This window comes from Eutrema salsugineum, unplaced genomic scaffold (assembly GCF_000478725.1).
Source record: "Eutrema salsugineum unplaced genomic scaffold, Eutsalg1_0 scaffold_7, whole genome shotgun sequence".
Classification (NCBI taxonomy): domain Eukaryota; kingdom Viridiplantae; phylum Streptophyta; class Magnoliopsida; order Brassicales; family Brassicaceae; genus Eutrema; species Eutrema salsugineum.
The window spans coordinates 6,607,544-6,628,351 of NW_006256486.1; the positions used below are offsets into that span (position 1 = coordinate 6,607,544).

General features: G+C 29.2%; 1 protein-coding gene across 1 annotated transcript; it reads right to left on the bottom strand.

Moving 5' to 3' along the window:
* Positions 1-633: 633 nt before the first annotated feature.
* Positions 634-20,542, bottom strand: LOC18010548 (cullin-1). The gene is made up of 3 exons (XM_006393433.2): positions 20,523-20,542; positions 3,974-4,004; positions 634-2,733 (listed from the first exon to the last, which is right to left on the bottom strand). The coding sequence occupies exons 1-3, from the start codon at positions 20,540-20,542 to the stop codon at positions 634-636; spliced, it is 2,151 nt and encodes a 716-aa protein (XP_006393495.2).
* Positions 20,543-20,808: the final 266 nt, after the last annotated feature.

The following is a 20,808-nucleotide window of genomic DNA, read 5'->3' on the forward strand; positions in this document are numbered from 1 at the left end:
ATGGAATATATACTAATTTAAAATTATCGTCTATTTAAAAATATTGATTGCTACATTACAATAATGTAACTTTTCAAAGTTAGTATTCTTCTAACATTACTATAAGGTTTTCAATATAGACACACACTGTATCGCAAATTCGCAATGCGTTATGGTCAAAACTTTTAATAGTACAGTAATCAAAAAGAATCTTGGTTTGGTTTGGCTTTGATTTTTTTGATTTGTACAATTTTTGGCTTATAAATAAGAATATATAATTGTCGGAATGGATGATTCGAGTAACATAAAATATATACTTTTCAAATTAATAGAAGATTACAAGACGGAATTTCTGATCATAACGTAGCTGTTTGAAAATTTGGAAATCTTTCATAAATCCATCGAAAACTCGTTGGAATTTGGAAATTCAAATCCCCTATTAAAAATGATTCCACCCTTTCATTCACAACATAAGAAACAAAAATATCTTCTTTAAACCCTAGTTTATATATGGCTCCATAGAAACTTCTGTTTGTGTAGGTTGTTACTTGATATCCAATAACCAAAACCCCCATAACAAAAAAACAAAAGGCAGGTGCTTTGATTTATTAACTTTCTCGCATGAGCCAACCACCTCCATAGTTATTTTGTTCGCTAAGCCAAGTACCTAAACATGTTAGCATTCTCCTTGTCCCTCTCCAAATAGTCTCTGGTAATTAAATTCTCGATACGTTTCTTAATCGCTTTAATATCAGGCTTGAACATCCGGCTAAGTTGTTCAATGCACTCAGAAACAAGTTGTTGATGTCCCAATACTTTCCTTCCCTTCATGATCCTGACAATGGCAGCATCAATTGCATAGCATCTATCTTTATGGACATCTTCAACGACTCTCTTCCTTTCATCAACATGAGGAGGAGGGATCTTTATTCTGCGCATTTTAACGGTGAATTTGGAGTTGAATTCAAAAACATCAGTCTTGGAAACAGTATTTGTGCTTGGCACCTTGATAAGAATCTTGTATTTAGCACGTGACAAAGAATGAAACAACCACACAAGATCTTCATGGCTCACGTTCAGTTGAGTTTGGATGTCAGTGTAACTCAATTTGTCTCTTGTGTTGAAAAGCAGAAGCAGAGCAGCCTGGTGAGTAGACACAATCAATTCAATGGGCTTTTGATCAAACTTTCCGTTGATGTGACAAGTTCCTAGTGAATAGATCCATGTAAGTTTCCTACATGTCGTTTTCGTTTCATAAAACCCTTTGAAAACTTCAACACACTTGACCATTTCACTGGGCAGATTTATGTCAAACGTTTTGTAACTTGGCCAAAAACCAGTGGTAAGAAGAGTGATGGTGAAATCAATCCTTGGTTTTTCCACAGGGTTATTGGCTAGATACTCGTTGAAACTGTTTTTATGTTCTCTTGACAATGTCAAATCTGTCACCATTCCCTCCATCTTAAAAGTAAAATTTCCTCCAAATATTTGCTTGAGATTTGTAACTATACTTCTCTCCTGATCTTCATTAGCACCGTGATCCAATAAGAGCCTATGGGCCAGCTTCTTCCTATAAAACTCTGCAAAAATATCCTTGTCACCACTTATATATGCAAGGACTTTGACCACCTTCTCAATAGCTTCATCACTAAGCTCCTCACTTCCCCATTTCTTGAGAATAATTCGGTCGCAAAATTTGACGAGTAATTCAGCACTTGAAGAGCTTCCAGCGCCTGTTTTGCTACGAAATACCTCAAATGCCTCATTCAAAGCCCAGTGAAAGAGTGTGTGGTTCTGGAAACAGTCAGTGACATAGACCATGTATTTATCATGTATCTCAACCACTTTTCTGATAAGAACCTGTTCCTGATTAGCAGCCGTGTCTTCTTCACCCTCTGCGTCTATGACATGCTGCTTGAGTATGTTCGCAATAGGTTCCAAACCTCGCGCAATTTCACAGAACTCTGAGTGCTTTTTTTCAAGAAGCTTACTTGCATACACTTCCAACAACTCATGTTCCACTTCCTTAACCAGCTTTGGCTCACCGCTTGGGTGAAGGTAGTGACTCACTCTCTCCTTCTCCTTCTTTAGACATTCCTCAGACTTGCGAATGTATTCAAGAAAAGAATCTTCTTGAATCCAGCTTGATGCCTTGCGAGAATAGTAAGACGCTGTATCTTCAAGCAAGAAGCTCTCCAAATCTTGTTCGTATCTTTCCATCTCTACATAAAATTCTTTTATGTTTTTCTTTAGCACCCGATCAATCTCCTCCCCTTCTCGCTCTTTAGCAACTAGTGCTATTACAGCTTCTTTGACCTTGAGTTGCACCTGGTTATAAACCAAGTCACGGAAGCATGACAGGCCAACTTCTTTCAGAGATGGGAGTGATCTACGAGTAATGAAGTAACGGTCAAGATAGCGGAAGATGTAGGATAGGTCTCTAACCAGTACTTTATGGCTAGACCATCTTTTAACCAACTCTCGCAGCAGCATATATTCGTCGTCATGCTTCTCCCTTAAAGCAGGCAAAACTGTTGAGTTAATATATTCCTCAATTGTTTCATGATACTTGTCATAAAGCTTCTCTGAGTAATCATGAGGAGGTTTCCCTCTGCTCCTGCAGTAGACAGTCGTGTAAAGGTCCATATATAGCTCAGGGTCAAGTGCTGGCCCAGGAAGTCCTTCCACAAATCGTTTCAGCTTAGTAATACCAACCTGCATATACTCCCATCCTTGCTCAAAGTCATTTATCGTCTTCATGTTGAGAATTGACTCTTAAAGCTCTCCTCAAAAGACCTTGACTATTACCGATTCACGATTCAAAGGAACGAGAGATATGCGAGAGAAAATCAAAACCCTTGAAAAATCGTTCAAGATAGCATATACTTAGAAAGAAGTCGAGGAGACTTTTGAGAAGGCGATGAAGAAAAAACAAACCCTAAACAAACAACTCCTTCTCTACTATATATATATATATATATATATATATATATATATATAAATGGTAAAATTTATATAGGATAAAATGTAAACTCAATTAATATGGTAATAAGTACACATGACTTCAATAAGAAGAAAAAAATCCCGCAGATATTTTCTTAAAAACGAAAATATATTAATTTATTTTTGTAATTTTTAGTTTATATAACGATAAATTAGTCATCTTTCTAATATTCCACGGACATTTTTTAAGAGACGAAGATTTGTTTTTTTATGGAAGATTCATTGTTTATGAAATTTTTTGAACAAATGGCAAAATCAGTTTTGTATGTGAGAGAAACGAATTAGGATAATTGAAAAACCAAATAATATAAAATTATATACATCACTACAACAAGAAAACAACGTCAAAAGCCCTTTCTCAAATTGTCGCAAACACTACATCGCAAAATCGTTAAAAATTAGAGACGAAACTCAAACGTAACAAAGTCGTCATGCAATTGACCAAAAATCTAAAAAATATGTATATTCTTTGAAATATGCTTTTTTTTTTTTTGTCGTCGCATATGCTGATATGCTGTTTAAATGTTTACATGAATGAAATCTATAAATTATAAAGTTAACATATATGCACTACTACCACACAAAAAATGAATGTTTTGACAAAAAATTTGACCACTGAAAAAATGCTATTGAGTATTGACCAAAACAATGAAACATTATATGTTTTGACTATTGACTCAATGATCTTATAATGGTACATAATCAAACAAGTTGACTAAAAAATAAAAATAGATGATGACATTTACTTTCAATTTAGATATGGTTTAGTTCAGTGACACTACAGTCTATATAAATGTCATATATTAATTCTAAACTTACAAAAAGAAAATCAAAATCTCCAAATTATAAACATAGAAATAAAACATGGTTGTGTATGTAAAAAACAAATTTTTATTGATTCCTTTGGTAGTGCTTTTCCTTCTTGTGGCTTCATCATATGGAAGATTCAGTATGAAACTTTCACTAGATGAGGTCAGCACCATCTGCTCACGACATACGAAACCTTCTTTCTGCTTAGAGTTCTTTAAATCGATTACTCCTGGAATCAATAATTTAAATATTTCTGATACTGCAAAGTTTTTGATCAATTATGTGTCACGAGATGCTTTAGAAGCGCAGAAGCAATTCAAAGCACTCGTAAATAGCACTATAGATCCTCAATCTAAAAATGTTTATGCTCAATGCTCAGACAATTATGGCTCTTCTTCACTTAACGATTTGAATGACGCCATCAAAGCTTTGGCTGCCAAGGATTATGCAACGTTAAACATTGAAATCTCGGCTGCAATGACAAATGGAGTCTCGTGCACAGACGAATTACCAAGTGTTGAACCTATTAGTCCACAACTCCAAAAGAAGATTTCTGATTTCAACGATGTGTCAGAAAATTGTATTAGTGATTTCTCTCATATTACCTAAAAATTAATGAAACATTTTAAATTGATATCGGATGTTGGATTTAATTTTAAAACACAATTCTTATGGTTTTCATAGAACATACTACAATCTTACAAATTTAGTAATGAAATGTCGTATTTGTTATCATGAGATTTTTCCTAGCAAATAAAGAGTAGCGATAGATAAGAAAATAAAATATGTCCTGACCGAACGTTAGAGAAATTTCACCACCTAAACTAGATCTAACGATACATCAGAATTGAGCTTGATTTGTTTGATTTTTAGACATAAAAATTTATATTTTCCCTGCGGCTAAAATTCATCCTAATTACTGAGAGAAAAGTATCTGCTTCGCGATTGCCAATGAGAAGCCCAGCTTTTTTTTTTTTTTTTTTGAGAAGCCTAGCTTTGTTCTCTTCTCTCTTACATTACTGAAATTTATTTTCTTAACAACTGTTTGACCACATGTTTCATAAATTCAGTCTATCACTTTTTTCTTGACTGATTCTTTACAGTGGATAGCCAATGGAGCCTTCGAGGTATGATCTTGTAAACGGTGAACCCAAAGGTCGTCTTCTTCCTTCAAAATGCTTTGTTTCCTTGCCTCTTTGGGGGTTACAATTTCATCCTTTTAAGAACGAAGTAAGGTTGAAACATCCATAAGACCACACGTCTAGTAAGAAAAGATATCAAGAGATGACACATGAAAATAACAAGTTTCTATAGTTAACGTACGTGTTACATGTTGGGATATCAATCCAAGTCCTAAGTCGGAAGTTTAGATAAAAAGTGTCTAGTATATGAATCATGTCAAAAAATAATTAGTATAAAGATTTTTGGAAAAGAACCCAACAACAAATCTGTGCAGGTTTTGAGGGAAGGATTGTTGGGATATCAATCTAAATCCCACATCGAAAGTTTAGACCAAGATAGTATAGTATATAAATCATTTCCAGAAATATTTAGTATGAGGCCTTTTGGAAAAAAGTCCAAAAATAAATCTGTACGGATTTTGCCACTTGGATCCAAAGCGGACAATATCATACTAATAAGGAATTAATCATGAGCTTGAGAAACCCAACAATTGGTATCAAAGTCAGGTTCTTGAAAAAGTAGATCTAGACAAGTGGGTGTAGGTTGTCTGTTCGGTGTAGGAGAGAGATCCATCAAAGTGACCTTGCGATTGGGGTGCTGGTGTCTTGTATCGAAAGTCTTTCTTGCGGTATAGAAAGTCAAACGGTAGGATTCCATTTGTGGTACAAGATGAGTGCCAAATTTCGCAGAGGCTTAGAAAGACCACAAGTTTATGTGGTTCTTGGTTTGAAGGGAGGATTGTTGGAATATCAATCCAATTCTTTATTAATATGATATTGTCTGCATTGTATTTAAGTGGCAAAACCCACACAGATTTTTTTTCGACTCTTTCCCACTATCTTTTCCAAAATTGTACCAAATCTTTAAGGTTGCAAGGAAATATCCAAAATCCAAAATCTTTAATCTTCATACAACCTATCAGTGATCTAATAGATTATCAATTTATCATGGCTCTAGTGTAGCAATGCTCTAGTTAAATTTTGGAAAAATAAACAAAAAACAACTGATTGAAAATAATTATTCGATTTCAATTCTCTTTTTTTTTAATTAAATATTCTACAATACAATCTAGAACAAACATAAAAGTTGCGGATGTTGTAAATTTTGTTAGTTAAAAACATACTAATTTGTGAAAGTGTTATGATATTTCACGGTTTATATAGCAGTCAGATTCTATATCCTCATGAAATTTAAAAATTAATAATCAATTTCTAGTTTGGATTTTGTAATCATACCAACAGTAGCTGAATCAAATGTCTTCACTCCGCCAGCATATCTTCTGCTACTGGTGATAATCGTCCAGACCAGTCTGTAAGACAGGCGGATTAGAGCATCTCCAACGAGAGATTACTTCAGCACTACAAGTGGGTCCGGTCGTTATTTTGGGTTTAAAAATTAAAAAAGAAGCTCATTCTCAGTGAATCCATATGACTCGAGTGAATCTGTTGAACCCGTATGAGTCGAGTATCACTGGACAGGTATCGGCATATGATAGGTTGTTGCGTGAAGAAAAAAATTTCCTCATGCTCTTTCTGGTCAACTCTATTGCTAAAAAAACTCACTGGTTTGACCAAATGTATAAATGACAAACAAAAATATTTCCAATTTGCAACAAATGTATGTATTTGAAAGACAAAACTTAGCAATAGAGTTGTATTTGTATTTTGTATGTTTTTTACCAAAAATTTCTATATTTTGTATTTCTAAATCATATCATGCTATATAAATTTGGTTATATGTATTTTAGTTTATTAAAAAAATTTTCTCAAATAAATCAAATATACAACTAATAATTTTTAAAAATGTTATATTTTATTTTTATAAACTCCAAAGAAAAGTTCAGGATTGGAGGTGAAAAAATGGTTGGGGTTCATCACTGTTCCAAAAAAAAATATTAAAAAAACCCCTATAAACTCTAAGGAGAGGTTTATGATTGGAGATGCTCTTAGGCTATAATCTAGGTCTACCATATATATATATATATATATATATATATATATATATATATTATTTTTTTTTTGGGCCAAATATTTAGTCCTTTAAAAGTTTGTAAGACATAAAATTTAAATCCATGTTTTATTTAAAATAGTATTTTTAACAAAAACAATGGATTTGTGTCATATACTTATTTATTTCTACCTATTCTTTCCTTTATACTATATATGTTTTGCTTATATTTTCCTTTCTTTTTTATTCATGTTTTTCTTATATTTAATTTCATTTGTGGTTCGGTTTAACTGTGGATCTTGACATAGGTTTGGAGGATTATGTATAATTATGCATGTTATGGTCATTAGGTTCTATTTTTTTTATTTTTTTTTCAAATGTTAAGTCGTATTAATCCAAACAAGAACCAAAAACTTTAGGGCTTAGACAAAACATCTTCACTAGAACGTGAGTTTCGAAGATATAGTTCTTGCTACGAATTGACACCAACCAACTTCTCCTTACGAGCACATTAATTTGTAACTAAAAAAAATACATGAAAAAACTACACAATAAATTTAACTGAAAAAAAAATAAAATAACCAACTTCTCCTTACGAGACCTGAAGTCGAAGCACCCGGGCCTGCATTCTGGACTCCGCGTAGAATAAAGTGGATGTTATTTTATCCCACTCATACCAGCCTAGTGAATCAACTTTACCATCTAGATAAGTTTTCATGAAAATGGTTCTGGAATACTGTTTCCAGGGTCGACCTAGATATACCTTGGTAGATTATAACACTGGTCGGAGACCTGAAGCAAAAGTGACTCGTGAATTATGAATTATAATCTGCGAGGACTGATTCAGGTCAGTTCTTCCTTGAGCCGTAATAACAATTTGTTATTATTTTGCAAAACAGCTTGAATGTTACACGTAATCTAATAAATTTTGGAAAAATAAAACAAAAATTATCAAGGAAAAATTATTATTAAACATCATTTATTTTTATTAACTTTTTTACAAAACGATCTTGATCCAAATAGAAAAGTTTTTGATATTGTTAAATTTTGTTATTTGACAACTTACCAATTTTTGATACTATTATGTTATTTGACGGTTACTATATTGTCACTTCAAATGACAAACAAAAAAAATATTTCATAGAATTGTACAGAATTGTAGGGAAATCTTTAGGTACGGAATTCGAGACGTACCCACGGTGGCTGAATCGAATGTTTTGACTCCTCCTGCGTAGCTTCGGTTCCGGTGATTATGGTCTTCCCTTTACCATCACCTCTCAACATGTACATTCTTCTTACGAATCTCAAGATACTCACTGTAGATTCCTTGCTTAACGTATATCACGAACCTACCAGTCCCCGAAGCAGCATCATCGCTTCTACTATGGTTCTGAAATTACCAGAACCGTTTTTGGCAACCACCACGTCTGGCGTATAAACTTTCACGGTCGATGCCAGCAAAATGAACAGAAAAAAGACGACATTGTAATTAAGTTTTGTAATTAAGAAAATGGGGTTTATGTCTTGTTTATATAGATGCATGAGCTTGTGATTTACTGGTATACAGTATTAAAATGAGAGAGGCTGAGAGGGAAATAGAAAAATTTATTGAATTCATCACAAAATGAGTCACTGTACAAAGACTTCTTAATTATGTAGGGATAAATATATTAAAGTGACCAATCTTGCTAAACCCAATAATATTTTCGAACTGAACTGGATGATTAATGGAATAATAAACAGTGACTAAATTATCCTCTATACATTAAACAGAAAGAATTTGGAGGCCAGAATTTGGAGGCCATTTTGCTGATGTGTCACTTCCACAATTTTTCTCAATCTTTTCTATTTAAATAATTCATTTTATTCCACCTAATTTTTTTTCATTAGTTAACTTAATTCGCCAATTAATGTATATTTGTAATTTTTAATTATTTATTCTTTATTCATTGTTCTTATTTAGTTCAACCGTACTAATATCTTCAAAATTCTTTATTGGAATTACATTTTATAAATTTACAATAACATGTAATAAAAATACATTAAATTCCTTATTTTAAATTAAACGATTAAATTAATATATTACAAATTTAAAATGTTAATTATAACAATTTATAATATTACAAATGATTAATATGCTTAATTTTTTATTTTGTGATACAATATTTTCCCTTTTCGTTCATCAATACATATAATTGCCATTGTGCACATCAAAATAAATAATTGAACATTTCTTAAATATGTAACGATCATGAAACAAAAAAAAACGTAAATATTTTTATTCTGTAACAATTTTTTTTTATTTTCCGATTTTTTTTTATCTTTGATGCAAATTTATTTAACAATAAAACTATATGAAACATAGCAGATTTACATCGAAAATAATTGAGGATATTAAAATGGAATATATTAAAATTATTTCTTCATACATAAATTAGATTTGTTTTGTATATATCTAAAAAAAGATAAAATAGATGGAATATATATACAGATCAAATATTTGATTTCAACTATAAATGCAGAATAATAATTTAGATATTTTTATTTGAAATTGAATTTCAACTATAAATGCACGAACAAATAAGGGAAATGTGATTTTCTGAATTTGAAATCTATATTGAATATGGTAACCAAATAATTCGGAACAACAATATATGCATAATGCCATATTGTGTTTTTTGTTTTTGAACAAGTATAATAATGGTACTAAATTGACGTTAAAAATGGTACTAAATTATTAGAATCTATAAATACTAAATAATATCCATTAGAATACTTTCATAATCTGTTATTTAACTAAATTAAATATTGTTTCCGATTTTGTCGTCATATTCCATTTCTTAGGCGTTAATATTTTACCAACTTTCCAAATTATCAACTCAATTTAAAAGATAACATTAATTAATCTATTTACAAAAGGAAATTTGGTTATCGGCTTCTAAAATTTTGAATTCAGTTATGCAAACAGATCTATTTGTTTCTTATTTTTTGTGATTTTTCATTTATAGTTCACCCGCTTCCCGATTTTTCAAATCAATATAATATTAAGTAATTTAAGTTATTAACATTTAATTATTTTATTTATGGTAAGAAATTTATTATAACCCTTTATATTTTCTAATTCAGCTATGTAAACGGATATTTTGTTTCCGATTCTGTTATGATATTTCATTTATTAGTCCCTAAAATATTAGCTGCTTTTCAAGTTTTCAAATTATTTTTGAAAAAAATCTATGTAGTCTACTCCCTATATAAACTCCTTCACTCACAACCATTTCATTCATCACCTCCTACTTCCGAGTTTTCTAATCTTTATTTTCCATGGCTTCCTGCAGCTTAGTGTCTTACTTAAAGCTTTTTAAGAATATGTGAAAAATAAAGATCAAGATTATAAGACTTTGGAAACAGTTCACTTCGTTCAACAGAGAAACAATTGATGTGGTTTTGTTTGATTCTAATATTAGTACATCTTTTATCGTCTTCATCATATCACTACTTTTTTCTTTGTTTATTTTATAATAAGAAATCATATGCATGTTTATATCTTAAAAAAAGAGCTTTTTATCTTTTTTTGTAATGGTAAACGTTTATTCTATGTTTCTTTAAAGTTTTGACAGTATTTGGTTCTTAATGGACATGTGAAATATTGTTTACGACACCAGTTGTGGTTCATCAATTGGAATAAATTTGGCTCAAGGTTTGTAAACTTAAACTATGGTTGTATATAATTTTTTATGATAAGACAGTCACAACTCAAAAATTTCCAATAGTTTTTTTTTGTCAAAAGTTCCAATAGTTATGATAGTTATAGATTTTACAGGTAGCAATAACACAGAAAGGAAATTTTCGAGTAATCAAAGAACAAGATTAGGTACCTTTAAAGTTTTAACATTTTTTTGTTCAAATATAGGAAAATCTCTGGCTTTTAGTATGCATGGTATTTTCCTTTTAAAGTATAATAATGACAAATATCCTACAGTACGATTCTAACTTACAATATTGAATATAAATATTTGAATTCAATAACTATTTTTTCCATATAACGATGGTTACTTTATGTTTTCCAAATTTGGGTTTATTTTATGTTTTTTATTAAGTTATATTCTGCCAACTAATGCTACAAAAATTATTCTATAACTATTAAAATCATTTTTATACTCATATATATAAGGGTTTTGGAATTCTGACTGTTTCTATTTTCTTATTTTCAAAATTTATTACTTTTTTTAAAAATCGGAATAGTTCAGAAATTTCAATCCTTCACTAACTATAATAGCATGGTGTAATGACGGTCTCAAATATCTAAATAGAGGTTAGGAGTTTAAAGGTATTGACAATTGAAGAGAACAGATCAAATAGTAAACATTCTGTTTACTTGAAAAAGAAAAAAGGTAAACATTCTGTTTAAATATGCATTTCATTCGAATTTTTTTTTTTCAGATACTTCAATCTTTTAACAACTTTTTTGTTACATTTTGGTTCATTAAAAGTTTATATAGGATCTACAGTATGTATAATATATTACACTGAAATAAATCACAAGGAAGACATGCACAAGTCGATAGTGTTAGACGTATTATTTAACGATTATGTATTTTTTTTTTTAAAGAGAACGATTATGTATTGTTGTATCTAAAGAAAATGGTATGCTGCAGAGATTTTACATGTGCAACTCCATTGTGGGGCTGTAGTTTAATAAAATTTCCCTTTGGAAGAGTGACATGTCTAAATCTCACAATGTCTTCTACTTGCGGCAGTAAAATCTGTATCATTTTCTTGCTCTATTCTCGGAAGTGTTGGAAACACATTTGAAAGACGACCTCGATAGTATTTTTGACATCACGAATCTCAGGCAATCACTTGATCAGAAGAAATGGTGCACAGAGATCGAGTTGAGAGGGTGAACCAAACTTATACCATTGGCATTAAAACTCTGCAAAAGAACTAAAACTCGATATGTATAAGCAAGTATGAGACAACTTCATGAGGATATACTTTTGTTTTCATGTTTCGGACAGATGCGCTTTCGTTGCTGTAGTTTTTTTTTGAACCTTATTTCGTTGCAGTAGTTAGAAAAGATACTTTTAATGTATTGGTACCGCCTATTTATATCACTGAAACGTAGATGTGTAGCTCTTATAATCTATCCAGATTTTTCTTCAAAAAGAGAATTGTAACGATGGGAAAAAATCGTTTGCGAAATATCTTTTACCAGTGAAGATGAGGAGCATGATTTGTGACGATAAAATCTCTAATTCTTTTGTTTCTAGATTTCATAAATGGCAGCCTGGTAGAGAGGTGGAAGATACCTTAAACATTATTTTTCGGTAAAATATAAATTGCAATAGGAATAATTTAATTTAAGGTAAACTAGAACTTTAAAGGCCATATTTTTTTACTAAATTAAAAGTCCTCAAAGTCTCACAATAAAAATAGAATAAAAGTTTTCAAAGTTTCACATACAAAGACAGTAAAGTTAACCAGAAACTCGAAAGGAACAATTCAGATATGAGATTTCAAATAGTAAATCAGTAGCCTACTGTTTCAGCATAAACCTGAGTATAATCAAGAGACAGAAGAACAATTCTAAATCATCATATCAGTAAAACTTTAACATGATTAAAAGTTTTAACTGATGTGTGACTCCCACAATATTCTGTGTTGGAAATTTATGGATTTGATAGAGTGGTGATTGGAATGGACTTTAACTTAGAGAAAATGTTCAATGTACTTCAAGAAAATGTTGTAGAGAATTTGAGTTTGAAATAATATGTAGCGATTTTTTTTATAGTAAATGACAATAGTAGATAGTTGAGTTAAGATCGACTTTGAACGCTTCTAATGTATATTTAGTTTATTATTTACCATATGGATAAAACTCTAAATGATTACTTTAAGCTTGATTTAGAAAATTTTACTGATGTGTGATCTTATAATAGTTTAAATCTGGAGGTTCCTAAATCTGATAGAGAGAGGTGATTAGTATTGATCTTAATTTTACGTTGTTAAGGTATTAAAGAAAAAATATTATTAAAAATAATTTTAAAATAATGGATAGTGATTCAAGAAAAAAGAATTAGAGTCTATCGTAGAAATATAAAAATGATGTTACACCGTATGATTTTTAATAGAATTTTAAGAGTTTTATGTGCTAAACTTTTATTGGAAAAATTAGAATTTTAAAGATTTTTGAATAAATTAAAATTTTTCTAAGTGTCATTAATGATAACTAAAAATGAATGATTTAGATATGAGTAATTATGGAAAAAAAATTGATAAAATGGTGTTTAGGTAGAAAACCGATTATAAGTAAGAGATAGAGATAGATGACAGTTGTCAATATTGACTTGAAATTTTGAACACTTCTAATGTATATTCACCATATGGATAAAACTCTAAACGATTAATCTGAGCTTGATTTAAAATTTTCAGCTGTAAATTCCTAAATTTGATAGAGATATAACTTTAATATACGTTTTTAAAATACTTTAAAAAAGTTGTATGAACTATCTTAGCAACAATATTAAGAAGAAAATTATTAATATAACCATAGAAAAATGGTATCTAGCCTGAGCATTTCGGGTATGGGACGAGAAAATGCGGGTAAGGGACGGGAACGAATAATTCGGAAATTAAAAAATACTATCCAAAGTGTTTTCTTTAAAGAAACGGGACGAAAAATTCGGGTAACAGAACAAGCTCGAGAAATTCAAGAATCTAAAACTACTTCCCAAACTTTTAAAATTTTTGGTAAAGATCAACTTCGGGATGGGTGTTTCGAGAAATTAGGGAAAATTTTGGGAAGTTTGGGAAATTAGAGATATTTTTAGGTGTTTTTATTATTTTTAAAAATTTCAATTCTTAAACAGGTAATACGGATACCCTATCTCATTTCCGTTCACTTTCTGTATCCTTTCTAGATCCCTTTGAACTAAATAAATAATCTCAAACAGAAAATTATTAAAACAAGAATGAGAATGGAATGGGAAATTCAGAATAGATATGAGTCGGGACAGGAAACATTTCCAAAATGCCTAGACCTAATTTAGGTGACTAACAAATTATTAAATTTGTCTTTTAAAATGAGTATGAATTAGATACAAGAATTTTTAAATTTCAAATATAATATTAGATACAAATTTTTTTATATTTTTCATGTGTTCAATTATTTATACACAAAAATGAAAACATTTAACAATATGCAAAACCAAAAAAAAAAAACAATTACACATATTAACGCATTAAATCCTATCCTAACACAAATTCACAAAACTTCATCACACATATACAACCTATATTACTTAAATGCATAATAATTTATTAAATGATAAAAATCAACCCGTGCAATAGCACGGGTATTATCCTAGTACAATGTATATATGTACACCTAACGTAAATATACTAAAAAAATAGTGTGATTTAAATCATTTATTTTCTATATTTATATTACTAATATATATAATATAAAAGAATTTTACATCACTTAAATAAATGATTTTAAAAGTGATGATGTAAATGTTTACATCAGTTATGAAAATATTTTACATCAGTTAAACAATTGATGTAAATATCTGCATCAGTTAAACAAATAATATAAATATTTGCATCAATTAAGCAAACATTGTACAAAACTGATGTTAAAGATTTGCATTAATTATATAAATAATGGTAATGTTATATTATAATTATCAACTTTAAATATATGTAATCATTATATGTTAGTACTAACTTTTATAAATTATTTTAATATTAACTGATATAAACATTTGCATCACCACTTTTAAAATCACTTATTTAAGTGATGTAAATTTTTTTTAATGATTTACATCATTTATTTTTTATACTTTCATTACTTATATATATGATGTAAAAGAATTTTAAATAAGTGATTCTGAAAGTAGTGATGCAAATGTTTACATCAGTTATGCAAATATTTCACATCAATTAAGCAATTGATGTAAATATTTTATCGGTTAAACAAGTGATATAAATATCTGCATCAATTAAGCAAACAATGTACATATTTGCATCAATTATTTAATCGATGTTAATTTGTGTTGATTGCAAAAATGATGTTAAAAATTTGCATTAATTAATATAAGTAATGGTAAATGTTTTATTATAATTATCAGCTTTAAATATATGTATTTATTTTAAGTTAGTACTAACTTTTATAAATTATTTTAATATTAATTTATAAATTATTTTATAAATAATTAAGCGTTTTATGTATGATAAAATATACATTGGTTTTTAGAGTCTGCAGATAAATCATAGTTATTTATAAGAAACCAAACTTCTCAACTCCTCTTGTAGTTATCAATCTGGAACAAACATCAAAGATAATTAAAAACTTATAAGCATCATTTTTTTTATTGATGTAATATTTGTATCAATTTTCTTAATTGATGTGCATTTATATTTTTGTAGATATAAATTAATAAAAATTTGTATCATGTATTATTAAATTGATGTTAAATTAATTAATAGTAAAATTAGTTATATAACTAAAGTTAAATTACATATGTTTATATTAATTGCTAATAAGTGATTACACGAGATCTGACAATAAAAAAAAAGTGATTACTCGAGATACATTTTTAGGTCGCAATAAATGTATCTTCAATATTCAGCGTACGTATCTCAACATATGATTTAGGACAACAATTCTTGTATTTTAAAATATATCAATATATCTTCAAATTTATATTTGTTACAGATAAAGTTTTGACACAAAAAAATTAATAAAAGCAATTCAAAACACTCAGTAAAATGCATGACTTCCTCAATCTAAGGATACTTATGGGTATGCAATTAGCGAATTTGATGAAGCCATCAATGCTTTGGAAGCCAAAGACAAACACAGCTTAAACTAATGACACAAAGAGACTTGTGCACAGACGAATTACCAACTGCTAAACCTATTACTCCACAACTTCTAAAAAAGATTTTTGATATCGATAATGTCTCAAGCATTAATTAATGGGTGATTTTGATCAGAGCCAAAAGTTGACCAATTAATAAGCTATATACCAAAAGATACTTTAAAATTGGGTGTCAGTTATCACGTCCTCTTTTCTTCACCATTTTACCCCTACTTACAAGTAACGCGTTATGAGCCGACAAGAGTATAAGCTTTTCTGACAAAAAAAAAACTTGTGGACCTATCGACTTGCATTTTGTTTGAATAAAATTAATAAATTATTCTTTACATATTTTAATATTGCATTTTTTTTTTCGAAAATAAAATAATATTATTCTGAATGAAAGAATGTGAACATTGGATGTCTACCAGACAACAATAGTGGTGCTAACTTAATAATTTTTCATTTAAATTTGACAATGATCGTAATTAAGTTAGCATTGAACAAAGTTATCTTTCATTTTTGATACAATATACTATTGAATTATTTAGCACAACAAAATGAATTAACATAGATAAGGTGATCAAGTTATTATATATAATATAGTTAACGTATATAAAGTTAGCAGATATTTACTTTGTTATATTGTTAACGCTGTTATCATATAAAATGTTAACGTGCTAACAATAATATCTGATTTTTGTAACGTGCTAATAATAGTATCTAATTTTTGTAACGTGCTAATAATAAGTTAATTTGGTAAAGCGATATTTTATTATAATTTTCTAACAAATAGATTGATAAGTATGTTGATGATGGTAACAATGTTAAGAATTTTATGTTCTTGTAACTGATTAATGAGTTTATATGGAACAATTTAACAAACATACTTACTGTTAAGAAATATATTGTATGATTAACATTAAATACGTAGATAGTTACAGAAAAAAACAAGTAAACAAATATGAGAATAACAAACATCACACTCTCTGCATTCATCTATCTCCTTCCTAATTATGTGACCTTGCATAATGAATATTACGATTTGTCTTGTATCGTGGTTTGATGTGATCTGCCAGATACCAAAACTTTGTAGAAGTTAGCTGATGTTTATTTTGTTAACTTGACATAAGTTAACATTTACATTATTGATAACATTACTTTTAACGCTAACAATGATATCAAATGAGTGATTAATTTAATAGATATATAGTAAAATTACTGGACACAAGTATTTATTTTGTTTTATTGTTAATGTAGTTATCATATAGAATGCTAATATGCTAACAATAATACTTATTTTGGTAATATGCTAACAATAATATCTGATACTTTACATATATGTGTTAAACCAATAGTTATCAGATTATATCAGTTATTACATCAAACATGAAGAAATATCAATTTTGAATGCAACAATAATAATAACAAGGCACACCTCCTTTTAATGTGATAATATATTAGGTTATTATGCTAAGTTACACACTGTATTAGCTACCTCAACGAGAAGTAACCATTATCCGCAAAATGGAAAGATGAAAGAACACCTAAAAAAAGAAGGAATATGGAACGATGGAGAAGGCGACGATACACAAGAAGAAAGAGACTTGATGACAAGATAAATATTTAGAATATCAATAAAATAAAAAAATATCTAAACCTCACATCTTTTCTCTTTGGAGTCCACATGCAGGTGATTAGAAGTTATAAGCAGAGAATGAGAGTTGCAAGCATAATAGGGACTGAGTGGAAATTTTATAAGCAACAATACAGTTTGAATAGTGGTTGACCGAGAGAACTAATATTGATGTTAATCAATGGTATCTAGTGGTAATACCCTTAATTATATTAGTGATTTCTCTTATATTACCTAACAATAAATAAACTGTTATAAATTAGTATTGTATGTTGGATTTAGTTCTAAAACAGTGTTTTTATGCTTCTTAAAGAACATACTATCGTACAAAATTAGTAAAATACTCTATTTGAAGAATTAAACTCTATATTAAGTTTTTAACTAAGTCAATGTCTTGTAGAAACTAGTGAAACAACAAACAAATAATTGTTTGTGAATTAAAGCATATACTAGATTTTAACCCCGTGCGTCTGCACAGGAATGTTTTATTTTTTTTTATTTCTAATATAAGTTGCATTTATCTTTTTTGTTTAGATATAATTTATTTTTGTTATTTATTTTTTTAAATAAAAAAACTGTTATCATATTTTAATTTTAAACAGTAAAATTTGTATATTAGTAGAATAAGAGTATACGTTAATTAAGTATACATTGATCTAATGTTAATTATAAATTTTGTTATTATGTGAATTTAAATTTACACATAAACAATCTATATATATAAGAATTTGCTAATCCATCCGTTTAGTTGTCTTAAATCATTTTTAATATCTTACATGTTTTGACAAACTAACTCGTATAAGACTATAATTATAATTGTATAACCCTATAAATATTTACTAATATGGAATATTTGGACCAATTGATTTTGAAAAAATATAATAAGATATTTATTTACTATTTGTGCTATTAAAAAAATGTAACATGTTAGTTTAATTGTCTCAAATCATCTTAATATCTTACATGTTTTAATAAATTAACTCATAGACCTTAAATATATATATATATATAACTATAATCAGCTCGATCATATTATTGTATAATATAAATATTTATTAATCTCAAATATTTGATATTTTAGACCGATTGTTTATGATAAAATACGATAAAATATTTATTTACTATGCATTTTTATAAAAATATTATTTAAATTTAAAATTTTAAATTAAATCTTTTGTGTATTTAAGAAATTCTAAAGTATTAAAATTATTATCTAAATTTTCGTAATCAAATTTAGTTATAATTTTTTAATTTTTTGAACTTAAATTAAATTGAATGCAAATTTTTGTAACTAAATTTAATTAAAATTTTAATAATTTGAAATTTAAATTAAAGATGACCTAGATTTTAGGAAATCTAAAAATATCTAAATTAATAACTAATTTTCGGAAATTAAAAATAAAAATAAAATAAAATATTATAAAAAAACTTTGGGAGTGTTTGGATGCAAGCACTAAATGTGCTTCTGTTTTAATAGAATATATTTATGTATATATGCATCTCCATATATTATTTCTATATATATTATATTATATATATAGAAATTATGAGAGTAAGAATAAGTTGGGGGAGAGAGATGAGAGCAAGGAGAGGATAAGAAAACCATTTCTCTAATTCAGTTGCTCTTTCTCTTTACAAAGCTGAGATAACATATTTATACTATTATATAAACTAATAAAATAATAACATGGTAGAGACTTCAGCGACGTGAGTTAATAACAAACTTATAAATGGGGTAGGTAATAAACTTGTCTATGAAGGAAATTGTTGGATAATCATCCATTTTATAACACTCCCCCTTGATTATCCATCACTATCAATATATTATGTACTGCCTCGTTAAAAATCTTATTATGGAAAACCCGTTTGGGACAAAAACCATAATAAGGAAAAAGTGCACTAACACTCCCCCTGGAAAAGATATATATATTCTTCTTTTCCATTGAACGCTTAGATGATGGAGTCGCTCTCTTTGATAGCTGAGTCTGGATTTCTACGTCATTTGGATGTCAATCCTTTGCATATTCCTTGATGCCTCGTTAAAAACCTCAACATGGAAAACCCGATGGGACAAAAACCATGGTAAGGGAAAAAGAGTGCATCTACGCATATCATCATACTTCTTTTTTCAGAAGTATTCCTCTTAAGAGATCTATATTTTGCATGTTCTTTGCTGCCTCGTTAAAAACCTATTCATGGAAAACCCCATTGGGACAAAAACCATGATAAGGAAAAAAAAGTGCAGCCACACTCATCTTCTAGACGAATCTCTTTATATAGTTCTTATGGAACCCATTAATATATGTCTTCTGGACATATATCTTTATTTGGTTCTTCAGAGACCTTTTCAAAAATGTCTTCAGGACATCTTTATTCGGTTCTTCTGTAACCTTTTCACAAATGTCTTCAGGACATATTCTCTATATGGTTCTTTTGGAACCTTTTCACAAATGTCTTAAGGACATTTTCTTTATATCGTTCTTTTGGAACCTTTTTACAAAGAAGGGATTTTTATCTTACAAGCCTATCGGCCTCCCGCGCTTTAATTACTGCGGTTCATTTGCTCTATTCTTATCAATAATTTATTCCAGAAAATTTCTTTTGATGGAGCATTAGCAGCGGGGATATATGATTTCGTCACCCATCTTATATCTTTGAACACATCAAGTAACTGATTTGCCAAACTTTGCAAATGTACAATTTTATGAACTTCACCTCACGTTTATTGGTAGGAGGATCGAGATAAACCAAAGTTTATATACACTTTTGTGCTATCTTGTTGTGATTCTCTAGATCCTCCTCCTCAACGCAGGGAATTCATTTTCATCAAAGTGGCAATCGGCAAAACGTGTCGTAAACATATCTCCAGTTACCGGTTCAAGATCACATTTAGAATAATCCTTTTTATTATACTACTCGAGAAACTCTTCAGGAATTTTGATGATCATCATTCTTTATTTCAATCGAGTAGTGTTCCCGGGAACAGAAATTCCAATATAATCCTTTAGGGATTAATTCCTCTAGAGGTTAATCTTTGGTTCCACTTTTTTTGTAATGACATAGTAAATCGAGATATCTTATCATCGATTTCATTCAGGTACCTGATTTTATCATTAACCATGTCAATAATCTTTTCAGGAGATCAATCCTCTTTTGCTCTTTTTCATTTGAGGATTTGCAACCAAAGTAGTCTATCACGTTTTTTACGTGTCATAGATGCAAATAGACCGTCCTTCATGGACTTCTATTTTTTAGTGGAGCTCAGCTGGGATATGAGATTTGTTTTTTCACTCAATATAAACTTCAGGTTCGTATGAGGATCCATCAGCTGTTTTCTATATGCCATACTGCATATTTTATGTCACCACATGGAGATCACCGTAATTG